The sequence below is a fragment of the Peromyscus eremicus genome, chromosome 3 (assembly GCF_949786415.1).
Source record: "Peromyscus eremicus chromosome 3, PerEre_H2_v1, whole genome shotgun sequence".
NCBI classification, from domain to species: Eukaryota; Metazoa; Chordata; class Mammalia; order Rodentia; family Cricetidae; genus Peromyscus; species Peromyscus eremicus.
This window is the reverse complement of record NC_081418.1, coordinates 142,925,855-142,939,682: the sequence shown is the minus strand read 5'-3', so window position 1 is coordinate 142,939,682 and position 13,828 is coordinate 142,925,855. Positions and strand designations below refer to the sequence as shown.

Here is a 13,828-nt window from a genome sequence, read left to right as displayed (position 1 = left end):
AGGAAATATAGCATAGGAAGGATAAGGAGGAGAGAGGAGAATTCTGGGAAGTAGAAGTCTGAGTCAGGGGCTGGAGAGATGGCTCAGCGGTTAAGAGCACTGGCTGTTCTTCCAGAGGTCCTGAGTTCAATTCCCAGCAACCACATGGTGGCTTACAACCATCTGTAATGAGATCTGCTGCCCTCTTCTGGCTTGTAAGCATGCATGTAGGCAGAACACTGTATACATAATAAATAAATCTTAAAAAAAAAAAAAAAAAAGTCTGAGTCAGGAGAAGCTACCAGCTGCCACCATGAGAAGCAAGATGTAAGGTACCACTAAGCCACAAGCCACGTGGCAACCTATAGATTAATAGAAATGGGTTAAGATATAAGAACTGGATAGCCTTTTATTTTTACTCAGCTGCCTCCAAGGTGCTTGGTTCTTTTGAGGAAGCTAAGGCCACGTTGGGGTGAGGCCCTCACTTCATCCGGTGACTAGCACCTTGCCGGCAGTCTGCAACATGGCCTCCGTCTCCGAGCTCGCCTGCATCTACTCCTCCCTCATCCTGCACAATGATGAGGTGACGGTCACGGAGGACAAGATCAACGCCCTCATTAAAGCAGCTGGCGTCAGTGTTGAACCTTTCTGGCCTGGCTTGTCTGCAAAGGCCCTGGCCAATGTCAACATTGGGAGCCTCATCTGCAACGTAGGGGCTGGTGGGCCTGCTCTATCAGCTGGAGTCGTGCCAGCAGGAGGTCCTGCCCCCTCTACTGCTGCTGCTCCAGCTGAGGAGAGGAAAGTGGAAGCAAAGAAGGAAGAATCTGAGGAGTCTGATGATGACATGGGCTTTGGTCTTTTTGACTAAACCTCTTTTGTTAACATGTCCAATAAAAAGGTGTACCTGTTTAAAAAAATAGATAGTAATAATCCTGCCACAGCCCTACAGTTTATAAGTAATATAAGTCTCTGTGTATTTACTTGGGTCTGAGTGGCTGCGGGCCTGAGCAGGACTGGAGAAAACTCCAGCTACAAGTATTGGTTTTGATTGTTGGTTTTTTGAGACAGGGTCATAGGCCAAGATGACATCAAATTTCCTATGTAGCTGAAGCTGGCCTTGAGCTCTTTATTTTCTTGCCTTTACTTCCCAAGTGCTAGGATTATACATGTGCACCACCAAGTCTAGCTAAAAGAACAACAGCAATAATAATAGTTTTGTTTTTGTTTTTGTTTTTTGAGCAGGGTTTCTCTGTGTAACAGTCCTAGCTGTCGTGGGACTCCCTTTGTAAACGAGGTTGGCCTCGAACTCAGAGATCTGCTTGCCTCTGCCTCCCAAGTGCTGGGATTAAAGGTGTGTACCACCACCATCCAGCATAATAATAGTTTTTAACTACATTGTGAGAGTTCAATTTAAGTCATAAAGTGAGAGCAGTGGTGTTTGTTGATTTAGAAAAAGCAGCTTCCACCTATGAGAAAGATTTGAGGCATCGCTCCCTCCCAGCTCTACCTATACAAACAGCCTCTGTCAATTTCATCTATCTTCACAAATTTGGCCCTGAGAACCAGTCAGCATCTAGCTGTAGGGAGCCAGAGACCTTGGCAGTTGCTCCTGGCCTAAGCTCTGGGATCAAGCAGACATCAGGCCTTTCTGCACCCCACTTTGGGTACGGGGGTGGGGGTGGTGTTACAGTGGAGATACAAAACATCATTAAACAGTGAGGCCACAACAAAGCCACACTCTCCACAGCCCAGTGTCAGTGCTGGTCAGGCAGCAGCTGCTGAGGATCCCAAATATGCATTCCTGGTCCCCAGATGGGATTCACTCTATCAACACAATTTCCCTTCCAGCAACTCTGGTTGCTAACAGCACATTCCCAGATCTTAGGGCCTTCCTTGTCCAGCTCCAGCCCGCAGAGGGTTTATATCCCCTCTTCAGGTTTGCCAGGAACAGAAGTAGCTTTCCAAACTCCTATCAACAAGAGACCGTGGTCATCAACTGAGGGGATGCTTGTGACTACAGGAATTCCGTATGCTTCGGCAAGGAGAGGACTCCAGCTTGTGGCTGGCTGTGGTGAACAGAGTGGAGCTGACACAGACCAGGGCAACTTCTAGACCTAGGAATGTTTCTAAAGTGCAGGTGCATAGATGGACAATTAGAGTGAGACCACTCCAGAGCATCAGACCCCACTGCCTGTGGCAACCACAGCAAGGCTTTTGCTTTGTTTTGTTTTTCAGTTAGGTCTCTGTAGACCAGGCTAGCCTTGAATTCTTCACCTTCCTGCCTGGGGCTCCCTAGGGCTGGATTTTAGGAATAGATACCATACCTGGCCACAACTGATAATTCTGAATGCTTTTTTTTTTTTTTTTTTTTTTTTTTTGAGATGGGGTCTCATGGAGCTCAGGCTGATCTCCATAGCTAAAGCTGACCTTGAATTGCTGACTTTCCTGCCTCCACCTCCTTCCTCGGCCTTCTGAGTACTGGGATTACCCACACGTGTCACCAGGACCAACCCACTTTCAATTTTTTCAGATGGCTAAAGACTGCTTTCTAGATAACACAGGAATTCCTGTATATAATTGGATTAAACAATTGATTCATATAGCTTAAATGCATTCAAAGACAAACATGGGACTAAGTAACTATGAGAAAATAAAAAGATTTTAGACTTGAGCCGCCTACTCTGATAGAAAGGGAAGGACTAACTCACTGCCGTGGGAGAAATGAACTAGGCTTCCGCATTCAGCTTTATCTCCACTTATCTCTGAACGACCTCTTTTTTTAAGACTTATTTTTATCTAAGTGTGTGTCTGTATGAGGGTATGCAGGTGACCACAGAGGCCAGAAGAGGGCATTAAATCCCCCTGAAGTTGGAGTTCCATATAGTTGTGAGCCAACTAAATGGGTGCTGGAACCAAACTTGGGTCCTGTAAAAGAACAGCAAATACTCTTAACCACTGAACCATCACTTCAGCCCCCGTACAACCTCCTTGTCTAATTTCTTTTATTTTTCATACCAAGTCACTGAAGGAGAGATATATGATGTTGACTGTTTGAGGTACCCAATCTAGAACAGTCTCTACACCGCTCTCCTCTTCCCCTCAGCAAAGACTTTTACCTTTGACATTCACCGTACTGGAAATGGCAGGTGTCTAGGACAAATACAATGGAGTTAGGAGCAGAATACTTGCTACAGATTATTTCTTTTTTTGTCTTTCTAAGATTTCTTCATTTTATGTGTATGAATATTTTGCCCATATATATGTATATGTACCGTATATGCAGCTGGTGCCCTCGGATGTCAGAAGAGGACATCCCCTGGAACGGGAGTTACAGATGGTTGTGAACTATCATGTAGATGCTGGGAATCAAACCCTGGTACTCTGCAAGAGTAACAAGCTCTCTTAATTGCTGAGCCATCTCTCCAGCCAGAAGGATTATTACTTAATGGAACAGAATGTTGCTTTATTAGAGCTTTAAGATGCAGACCAAATGAATTCCCTTTGCTGAGCAACAAAACAGTCCCGAAGATTGTAAAGGCAAGAAAAGAACAGAGAAACATTCCAACATTTAGTATAAACATGTATGTTCCAAACCTGGCATCTCTCTCTCTCTCTCTCCTTTCTCTTTTGCAACAAACCCTTTCAACCTGTTTGCTTATAGAAGGGAAAGCCCACTCCATAGTCCCATGAAAGGAATAAACAATCTGTCTCCAGGATCAATTTAAATGGACTTTAACTCCTCATAAAGACTCCAATCTTCACAACATGCATACACATAAGAAAATGAATAATCCTTCTGTATCAAGCAATCCCTAATAACAGCCAAACAGTGAACTACTCAAATGTGTTCTCAGTTTTTGTTTTTGTTTTGTTTTTGAAGTAAGGCCTCATTATACAGCTCAGGTGTCCTGAAACTCTCAACCCTTTTGCCACCATGCCCTGGATGCATGCTGAGTTACTACTGTATCCAACTACTGATAGAAAACAGACACTCTTCCATACATGCACTAGGCAGACCACTGATGAAAGCAGAACTTTAGTACTTAGCTATATTCAAAATACTCCCATCTTGGTTTATATGGAACAGCTCAGTATATGGCATAAGGGAATGGCTTTAGCTGAATGATATAAGGACGGTATAAAGTGGACTCCAGCATTCACACAAGGCAGTCTAGAAATGACACCAGTTTAAAAAAAAATGAAAACAAAAAAACAAGCTAGGCATGGTGGCATACTCTTTTAATCCCAGAACTCGGGAAGCAGAGGGTTTGAGGCCAGTCTAGTCCACATAGTGAGTTCCAGGACAGCCAAGGCTACATAGGGAGACACAGTATCTCCCCCCGCCCCCCGCCAAAAAAAAGAATCAATGTCAAATTAAACCAAGATATGGCCCAATTACCATTTATAGGAGAAGAAAACAAATATAGAAACAGCAGCTCCTCCCCCTCATGTCAAAATTGTTTTGCCTCAGACACACGGCCATCATTGGGAAGCACAGGAGTTGTACAAACGTACAACATTAAATAATTTAAAAATGCAGCCAAGGTTTCTTGGGTATGGTCCCAAAGACTTTCCAGCTTATTTTTTTAAGATAATTTAGGAAGACACTGAATAAATTAGAAGTACTTTCTTAAACATAGTTAACAGGTTCTTAAGCCCCCAGAGTCAAAAACGTATCTCTACCATCACACAATCTTATAGAACAGAATTTCATAGGACATCAGGTTCCCAAGGTCTAAATGCTTCCTTCACATGTCTCTATTTGCTCCCCTATCCCTGAACTAAATTACAGGGTTTCTTTTCAAGTCAAGTGTTGTGCTCTGGCAAAGTACCTTCAGGACACATAGGCTTAATCATCCATATAATCCATAATTCAAGACTCCATTTCCCAGTTTAAAAATCAGCTTAGTCTCTCTATTCAGGACTCCCCCATCTTACTTACAAGGATCGTGTAAAACACTAGAGGAGAGAATCCCCTCAGAGGGAAAAAGACTAGAAATTCAAACTTGACATCTTGAAAAGAGCCGCAAGAGATTCCCATTCAGACACTTACTATTCTTATTATTTTCTAAATGTGATGGTTAAATAAAATCAAATGTAAATAATAGGCAGTAATTAAATAACACATTTTAAATAAATAAAGTTCTGTCGTCTGGAGTTTTCAGAGACTAGAGAAACATGGGTTGTTCTGGTTAAGTTCACATTCCTTTCTGTACCAGTTTCTACAAGGAACGGGCAACATTGCCCTCTACAGGCCTGTGGTGTACCATCTCCTGGTTCATAGGGGACAGAGTAACTGGCTTTATGTGCACACAGCATAGTCTTTATTTAGCTTCTGGGCCAGTCTGTCCTGGGCTTTCTGTGAGCGATTCTGAAGATCACAAGCCCCTGGAGAGACTTTGAACAAATCTATTAAAGGGAGTCAGGTTCGCTTTTTGCTGGTTTGGTTTTGGTTTTTGAGATCAGAGTCCTATAATCCTGGGCAGCCTTGAATTTACTATGCAGCCAAGGATGACCCTGAAGTCCTCGTGTCCTGTCCCCCCCCCCCCCCGCCCCCGCCTCCACCTCCAAGTGCTAAGCTTACAGGTATATACCACCACACCTGGCTAGAAATGAATATTTCTTGCCACAATTTTCAAATGTTACGGGGCATTAGAATGAGGCAGTGATGGATCTCATATCTACAGTTTCTGATTTCATAAATCTGAAACATTTATGTTGAAGCCCAACAGTTTACCTTTCCAACAAGCTCCCAGGTGATAGTCAGGAGCCAGGCCAGAAACCACATTTTGTGACCTAGACTCTGCTTGTCATTCTTGTTTCAAGGCTTCACAGTAGGGTGAGCTCTTACCCCTGTCCATGCTCCACTGAACAAACCAAGTCTCAGCAAGGTGAGGTGGTTAAGTCACACCATGGTGACAAACCCTGTAATAGCTCCAGGACTGTTTAACTCAAAGGCGGTTGCTCTCGGCTCTAGGCTACCAGGTCAGCCATGGAAATCGTTAGGGGCTTCATTTTCCCCTCAGCTTCTTTGTGGAAGCAGAGGAGGTGGGTTTGAATTCAAGTGACTCTTTTGGGGTGGCTTTCCTTCTCGGGGTACCTGCAGGTATAGATGTGAAGCAACTCTGGAAAAAAAAAAAAGTCTATGCAATAGTCAGGCTGGGTCTGTGAGTGGATAAACTGACCGAGTCAGCTCCGAGGCCCAGTCTGTGTCTACAATCCTCACCAAGACAAGAGCGGGTCTTTCTTGTTTGGGACTCTGGAGTTCTGTGTACCAGGAACTGTAGAGGCTAAGTTGTAAAGCAAATGTCTCCTCTGGCCAACCTTTTGAGAATCTCAGGATTCTAGTAAGAACTTACAGAGGTCCCAGAGGAGGACACCTCTCCAGACCCCAGCTCAAACCATCAAGGTCCCCTCCCCCATAACTCTAAAAAGGGAGAGTCTGCCTAGCTGTGTGCACTCAAAAAGGATTTTTGCCCTCCACCCCCCAAAGTGAGTGGTTTAGGGTCACATACTCCATTGGGATTCCACAAGTGAAAAAGTCCCTCACACGCAAGGAGTGGAAGACCAATATCCCACCAGAACAGTGTCTGTCATCCTTTGCACTCCACCCATGTGGCACTTCCCCTTGGATGCTACAGATCTAGGACATCCCATGTAGGTAAAGGATGTTCTTAGAAAAACAACGCGGCATCCTGATCAGCGGAGATCCTGAGGTTGTGGCCGCGGCCGGCCTTGCTGCAGAGCCGGACCCGGGACTCCAACTGCTCACTAAATTCATCCAGGGCACCGGTGCAGGACTCCAGGCTCTCAGACAGTTTCTGAATCTTGGCCTTCAGCACGGCCTGGCTGACTTTGGTGGCCCCCTCGGCACGCCTGGGGATGAGGAAGCCCCGTGAGCCGAAGAAGACGATGAAGTACACAGAGTTGTAAAGGGCCATGGAGGCGTCCCTCCCGCTCTGCAGCAGCTGGCGGTCTCCGCGGCCCTGCCACTGACAGAAGAACTCCAAGCAGCTCAGGAGCTCGCGCATCTGGTCCTGACAGGTGGCGGCGATCTCCTGCACCCTCCGCACCTCCCGGGAATTGCAGAAGATCAGAGAGAGGTCGGACGTGATGGTGACCGCCCCTCCGGCGGTGGCCACCCCTAGGCCCACGGCCGAGGCCACGAGCGAGGCCCCCAGGGTGACCGGGCTGAGTGACAGCCCCACGATGGCGGCCACGGCGCCCGCGGCGCTCAGAGAGCTGCCGGCCACGTTGGCCGCCAGGGAGCGCCGGCGCAGACGCTCCAGCCTCCGGGCCACTTCGCGCAGGCGCTGCACTTGGCCGTGCAGCCTGCCGCGGCGGTCCAGCAGCAGTCCTTGGAAGCGCCGCAGCGCATCCACGCCCTGCGGCTCCCAGGCCGCCAGCCTCTCCATGCCCTGGGGGGACACAGACACGCAGTTAGCCCCGGAGTCTCCACGCCCGCCGCTGCCCAAGCCTAGAGCTGGCCGGTGCACAAGAAGGAGTCTTCAAAGATTAAATAGACCTTAGGCTGGAGGTGTATCTTAATGGGAGATCACTTGGCTAGCATGCAAGCCCTACCTTTACCCCCAACGCCGCAGTAATAAATACATGAATGAATAAATAAATAAATATCCATTACTACCACTCAGGGCGTGGGGACGGTGCGGTAGGTTACCATTGGGTCATGTGTCAAGTTTTCAAAGGCTGACTCTGGAGTTTGGGACAAGCCATACAAGTTTTCAGAACCCGTTAACTGCGCATGCAAATAGAGATTACGCTGTCCTCTGATTTTCTCCCAGGGAACAGAATCTACGGACTTCATCCTCTGGTTAAATAAGAGTTAATCGTGAAGGTGGAGACTATTAGAAGGCTGCTCCAATACCAAGACTTCGCTCTGTCTTCAAGATGACCCTTGGGCTGAAGGTCTACCTCAACGGTAGAGCCATTGCCCAGCAAGTGCAAAGCTCTGGGTATGACACCCCATCCTACACCCCCTCCTCCTTACCCTGGCAAATAAGAACCATGAAAAAGAAGAAAAACACTTTACAAGTGGCAAACTGGACGCATAACAAGAGCTTTTCATATGTGGAGACCTGCATCCTAGAGACTTGAGATACAGCAGTTTCGTGTTCTCTCTCTCTCTCTCTCTCTCTCTCTCTCTCTCTCTCTCTCTCTCCCTTCCCTCCCTCTAATCCAGCACTTGGGAAACAGAGGATCATTGAGAGTTCAAGGTCAACCTGGTCTAAATATTGAGTTCTAGGCCATCCAAGGCTACATAACAAGAGCCTGTTTCAAGGCAAAAAAGAAAGGAGGTGGAGGGATAGCAACTTCTGAATGCTTCCTTGGTCAAGTTGGATCCTCTTCCCTCCTGCCGTCCCTCTCTTCCCTCCACACACATAACCGAACCTCAAAAAGTATATTATCTATCAAACTAAAGAAACTATTCTTTCTAGCAAGGCTAGCCTGAGCTACATAGTGAATTCAAGGTTAGCCTAGGTTACATGAGGAAATCTTGTCTCAAAAAAAGGAGAGAAAGGATAGGGCAAAGGGGTGTAGGAGAAAGAGAAGGAGAAGAAACAACAAAAACAAATTATGCTTGAAAATGCCAAAATAAACCCTAATACTGTGCTAATTTAAATAAATAAATACCTACTGTTTCTAAGTCAGCTGCTTTTCTGGTCACTCTCTTCTGCTAGACTTCATGTTTCTAAGATATAATTTGCTATTTATTCTAATTTAAGATCCTAAAGTCCTCAGACATCTTGATCTTTGGTGGAAGCTTAATTAAAACTAAATCACATCCAATTAATACTATGTCTCTTCTAAAGTGTCATTAAAAAAAGAAAGAAAGAAAGACTAACCAACGGAATAAAATAAATAGCCAAGTCCAGTGTGGTGACACACACCTCTAATCCTAGCACTTGGGAGGCCGAGGCTGGATCCTTGAGAGGCCAGCCTGGTCTAAAAATTGACTTCTAGGCCATCTCAGGCTACCTAACAAGTGCCTGTCTCAAGGCAAAAAAAGAAGGGGATGGGGATGGGGGAGAAGCAACGCCCTGAAGGCATCCTTGGGTCATAAAAGGTGACTAATGGAGACAGTTCATCTGTCCTGGTTGCCCGAAACTCCCATTTTCATACCCACTCTACTTTCTACCATTCAGAACGTCTTAGAAATGTCAAATTAGTCACAGAAAGAGCATATCAAAACTCAAATATGAGGGCAGAAATTATTAAATATTTTCTTCTCTCTCCATTTGTTGTTGTTGTCCTTTTTTTTTTTTTTTAAGACAGGATCTTATTAAGTTCAAGTTGGCCTCAAACTCCTGATCCTCCAGCTTCCACCTCCTGAGTACTAGGATCCCAGGCTTGCATCAGCACACACAGACAGAACTCATCCAAATCTATTAAGATGGAGGATTTTAAAGACAGGCTGCAAATCCAGCCGATGCTTCCCAGGGCTCTGTGAAGAGCACTGGTCTCCTGACTCAGGAGACCTGCTGCTCCTTGTTGGCCTCCATGAGCCATCTGACCAGTAAGAAGTTTTCAGGTAAAGAACGAAGGAGCAGAAGTCGCTCCAAGTACACGATGGCCTAAGAGTTGCCCCCATGTCACCAATCCCATTTCAGACCCATCCCTTTGGAATCCGTACTTACCCTTCCCTCTGGCCTCCAGGAAGAAAAGTAGGTGGCCGTTTCTGGATGAGCGTGCTTTATAGTTCCCAGGAGCCAATGACCGCTCTGGGAAAGCCTTGTCTCATTCTGAGAAGTGGCCGTTTCCTGTCCTGACCCCTGCTGCCTTCAGCCAGGATATGACATGTTGGAAAATGAGCCGCTAGCAAAGCACATCCCGTATTTAGGAAATGAACATTGTGTGTTCGCTTTCCCCTCCAAACGCAGGAAGAGAACCACAGGCTCTTCCCCAACTTGAAACAAGTGCTGTCATCTCCCAGTGGGGATACCCTGCCTTTCCTCTCCTGAGAATAGCTACTGACGCCATCGGGAGGCTTTCCCACATGCCCCAGGCTGCCCAATTATAGTGTTTCTTTGAGAAGACTCCATCAGAGAATCAGTTTTTAAAAAGAAATAGGAGGGACTGGAAAACTCAATTACAATTGATAGAGCCACTCAGGGTCCATTTCAAAGAGCTCTGTGGGTCTGTGAGTAGCTGAAACATGTGACCCATTGTGGGGTGGGGGCAGCCAGCACCAAGGAGTGCCTAAGAACGCAAGGCCACACCCACGGGAAGTGCTGCGTGCAGTTTTGGGCATCTCCAGCTGTGGAGAAGACACAGGAGGTCTCAGAAAGGGCATACACTGAGGGCCAAGTGCGTCAGAAAAATCACTGGGGTCAAGCTGCACACCGAGCTAATTATACACTTTCCATGCAGCAGAGAGATGATGGCTTCCGGGGTTTTCATCTGAAGCATGAGCTGTGGCTCACATGACGGTTAAATGCGTGGGTTCTATCCTCAGGTTCCTCATCAGGGCAGTTATCTATTATAGATAATACAGGCAGGAAAATGAGTGCGTCTTCTGTGCGCTTACACAGACCAGATTGTGGAGATACACCATAGCCATCTGTCCCTGAAGCCGTCAGAGGTGGGTGGAGCTTAGTCCAGAAACTAGTCATAAGGCGGTTGCCGCTAATACAGGATCCTTGGTCTGACACTGTCGATTTCAGATTGGGAAGGCCAAACCGGTTTTCACTTAATGATTCATGTCTCCAGCTGGGGCTTCAGTAGATTAGTGGGCAGGAGGCTACACATACACACCCGCACCCCATAAATTCATCATGGTGGCCCACACCAGTAATCCCAGCACTAGGAAGTGAAAGCTTGAGGGTTAGACATTCAGGGTCATCCTCAGATACATAACTAGTTAGAATCCAGCCTGGGCTATGTAAGACCCTGCTTCCAAAAAACAAAACAAACAAAAACAAACAAACAAACAAAAAACCCTCAAAACCTCCCTAGTTCATCTGGAGTCTTTCGTTTCGTTTCTGTGACGTGGGGTCTCACTATGGAGCCCTGGCTGACCTAGAACTCATTACAAAGACCAGGCTGGCATTGAACTTGTATTTATCCTCTTGCCTCTGTCTCATTCGGAAAATCTCAACGGCTCTGTCATTGTAGAACACAATTAAGGCCCTCAATTTCGTATCGATAATCTGTCTTTATCAGAGCAATGCCACTTGCTGTTACACTCTGCTGCTTTTGAACTTGATCAATCTGAATTTAGTCCATGTCCAAACATTCTGGTTACAGTTCCTAACAGAATAAACGTAACTTCAAGCAAGGTGGCTCCAGTATCGACTTGTACTTCTGAGGTAAGAGGCAGAATGGCTGGGCATGGTGGCACAAGCCTGCAATCCCAGCACCTGGAAGGCTGAAACATCATAGTTGCTAAAAGTTCAAGGTCAGCCTGGGCTGTAGAGTGGAACTCAGAAGTACACGGACCTGAGTCCAGTCCTCAGAACCTACATTAAGAAAGGCCAAGTGTGGTGTCACTGGTTGGGCAGCCCAGCCGGCTTCACGAGCTCTGTCTGCTTCAACAACGCAAAGGCAGCCAGCACATAAGGAGTTATGCTCAGTTATTGTTCTCACCTCCACATGCATGTACATGTACATATACACACATAGACGGTAGAGGGGGAGAAAGAAAAACAGACTTATTTTCCTCACAGCTTTGAGGTTCCAGTGCACGACCTGTTAGCCCCATTGCTTTGGGCAGCACATCAGGGTAAGAGTGTGTGGCAAACTGCTCATACCTTAGAAAAGCAAATCACAGAGGAAGAAGAGGGAATTGGGGTTCCACACAATGATCACCTTCAATGGCATGTCACCAAACACACCAAACAAGCACAGCCCACTCATTAGACCCAACCCCTAAAAGTTCCACCACCCTGCAACAGTGCCATGCTGGAGACCAAGCTTTCAAATCATGGAACTTTGGGGGTCACATCCAAACTGTAGAAGGTCGGTATGAGCTATACAGTGAGGCCCAAGCCAGCCTGGGCTACATAGAGTTCCAGGCCAGCTCGCACAACACACACACACACACACACACACACACACACACACACACACATTTTGCCCATACACACAAATTCATCCTGGTTAAGTTTTGTCAATTTGACAGACAGGATCATCTGGGAAGAGGGAACTCAGTCTGTGGGGCACTTTCTTGTGTAGTGATTGATGTAGAAGGGCTCAGCTCACTGTGGGTGCCTTTCCTGAGCAGATACCTGGTCCTGGAGTGTATAGCAGGAAAACTGGTAAGCAGGGAAAGGAAGCCAGTGAACCTTGTTCTTCTGTGGTCCCTGCGGTCCCTGCATCAGCTCCTGCCTTGAACTGAGTTCGTGCCCTGACATCCCTGGATGGTGGAGCACAAGAGGAAAAACCTTTTCTCCTTTAGTTGGTTTTGGTCCTGGCATTTCATCACAGCAATAGAAACCCTAAAATACTCATATACACATGAGCACACACCCGAGATAGAGTGCTGAAACACATCTGCAGCTGTGCAGTCAGGAAGTGGAGACAGAAGAATATCAAATTTGAGACCATTCTGGTTTCATAGTAAGATCTGGGGTGGCAGCGGCAGGAGGGGGAAGAAGGAGAAGTCACTATTTTCATAACAATGTTAATGAGAAGTTGACATTAAATACCTCTTTAGAATATTCTACCTGGTAGATAGCATAGAGTATTTATTCTGAAGGCTTAAAATTTTTTTCAGAGAGAGTGTATGTTTGTCTGTGTCTATATAGGCATGTGCATATGAGTACAACACCTTTGGAATCCAGAAGAGAACATCAGGTCCCCCTGGAACTAGAGTTATAGGCTGTTGTGAGCTGACTGGTGTGGATGCTAGGGACCCAGGTCCCCCACCAGAGCAGCTCATGCTCGTAAGCATTGAGTCATCTCTCCCCAGCCCCTGAAGATGGTGTGATGTTTTTGTTTTATTGTTGTTTTCTGAGTCAGGGACTCACTATGTAGCCCTGTCTGTCCTCAAACAGAGATCTGTCTGCCTCTGCCTCCACTGGGATGAAAGAGGTAAGGCACAATGTCCAACTTTTGCTTTGTTTCTTTGAGTCCAGGTCTCAGGCAACTCAGGCCAGTCTCAAATTTACCATGTATCAGAGGATAGCCTTGAAATCCTGATCCTCCTGCCTCCACCTCCTAAGGGCTTGGATTACATGCGTGTGCCACCACACTACGTTCTGCACGATCCTCTAAGGATTGCGTGAGATCTCAACTATTATTGTCATAAATGGATGGAATCTTCCAAAACATCCAGAGGACTCTGAACTGCAGCCATTTTCATTTTTATCCAGATTGGCCTCTGATCTTTATGACTGTGCACACACATCCTCAAACGCTAGTCTGTGTTCTTTTTCCACTCAGCGTTCCTGCCAGTGCATAACTCTCCATGTTGACAGTTCTCACCTCTGTCATTTTTAATAGCTATATAATAATCCCATTGTTTGCTCAGTCACTTCCCTGTTAGACACTTGGACTGCTTCCAGTTTTCACTGTTATAGCTACAGTTGCCAGGACATCTGTGCACATTTCCCTCTTTGGATTTGTCCCCCCTGGGGGAGTATTCACAAAGGGGAAAGCAGTACGTGAGGGAGAGTGGATGTCTGTCACATGTTACTATATTTCTGTTCAAAAGAGCCAATCACTGTGTGATCCACCTCATAAGCCAGAGGCTTTGACACAACTCGGAGTTTTCTTTTGTTGATGTTTGATTTGGTTTATTTCAACTCCATTAATGTGGATAGAGCACCTCCTGTAGGCCAGACATAGATTCTGGACTTGAAAAGCTAAGAAAGATGTGGTCCCTGCCTTC

The 13,828-nt window shown here is 46.3% G+C and overlaps 2 protein-coding genes across 3 annotated transcripts; one reads left to right on the top strand and one right to left on the bottom strand.

Annotated features, from left to right (window-relative positions):
* Positions 1-502: 502 nt before the first annotated feature.
* LOC131906179 (large ribosomal subunit protein P1-like) lies at positions 503-847 on the top strand. 2 transcript variants are annotated; one of them, XM_059256968.1, is made up of 2 exons: positions 503-573; positions 649-847. In XM_059256968.1, exons 1-2 carry the CDS (start codon positions 503-505, stop codon positions 845-847), a joined length of 270 nt encoding a protein of 89 aa, XP_059112951.1. The 2 variants fall into 2 exon arrangements, with proteins under 2 accessions (XP_059112951.1, XP_059112950.1); XM_059256967.1 differs by having other exon boundaries at positions 503-847.
* A 4,712-nt stretch (positions 848-5,559) lies between these two features.
* Positions 5,560-7,394, bottom strand: Apold1 (apolipoprotein L domain containing 1). Its single transcript, XM_059256966.1, has one exon. The coding sequence runs from the start codon at positions 7,392-7,394 to the stop codon at positions 6,654-6,656; it is 741 nt and encodes a 246-aa protein (XP_059112949.1). The 3' UTR covers positions 5,560-6,653.
* Positions 7,395-13,828: the final 6,434 nt, after the last annotated feature.

Bases quoted from the DNA above. Each gene is read 5' to 3' on its own strand.
- LOC131906179 (XM_059256967.1), top strand. From the start codon at position 503: ATGGCCTCCGTCTCCGAGCTCGCCTGCATCTACTCCTCCCTCATCCTG.
- Apold1 (XM_059256966.1), bottom strand. From the start codon at position 7,394: ATGGAGAGGCTGGCGGCCTGGGAGCCGCAGGGCGTGGATGCGCTGCGG.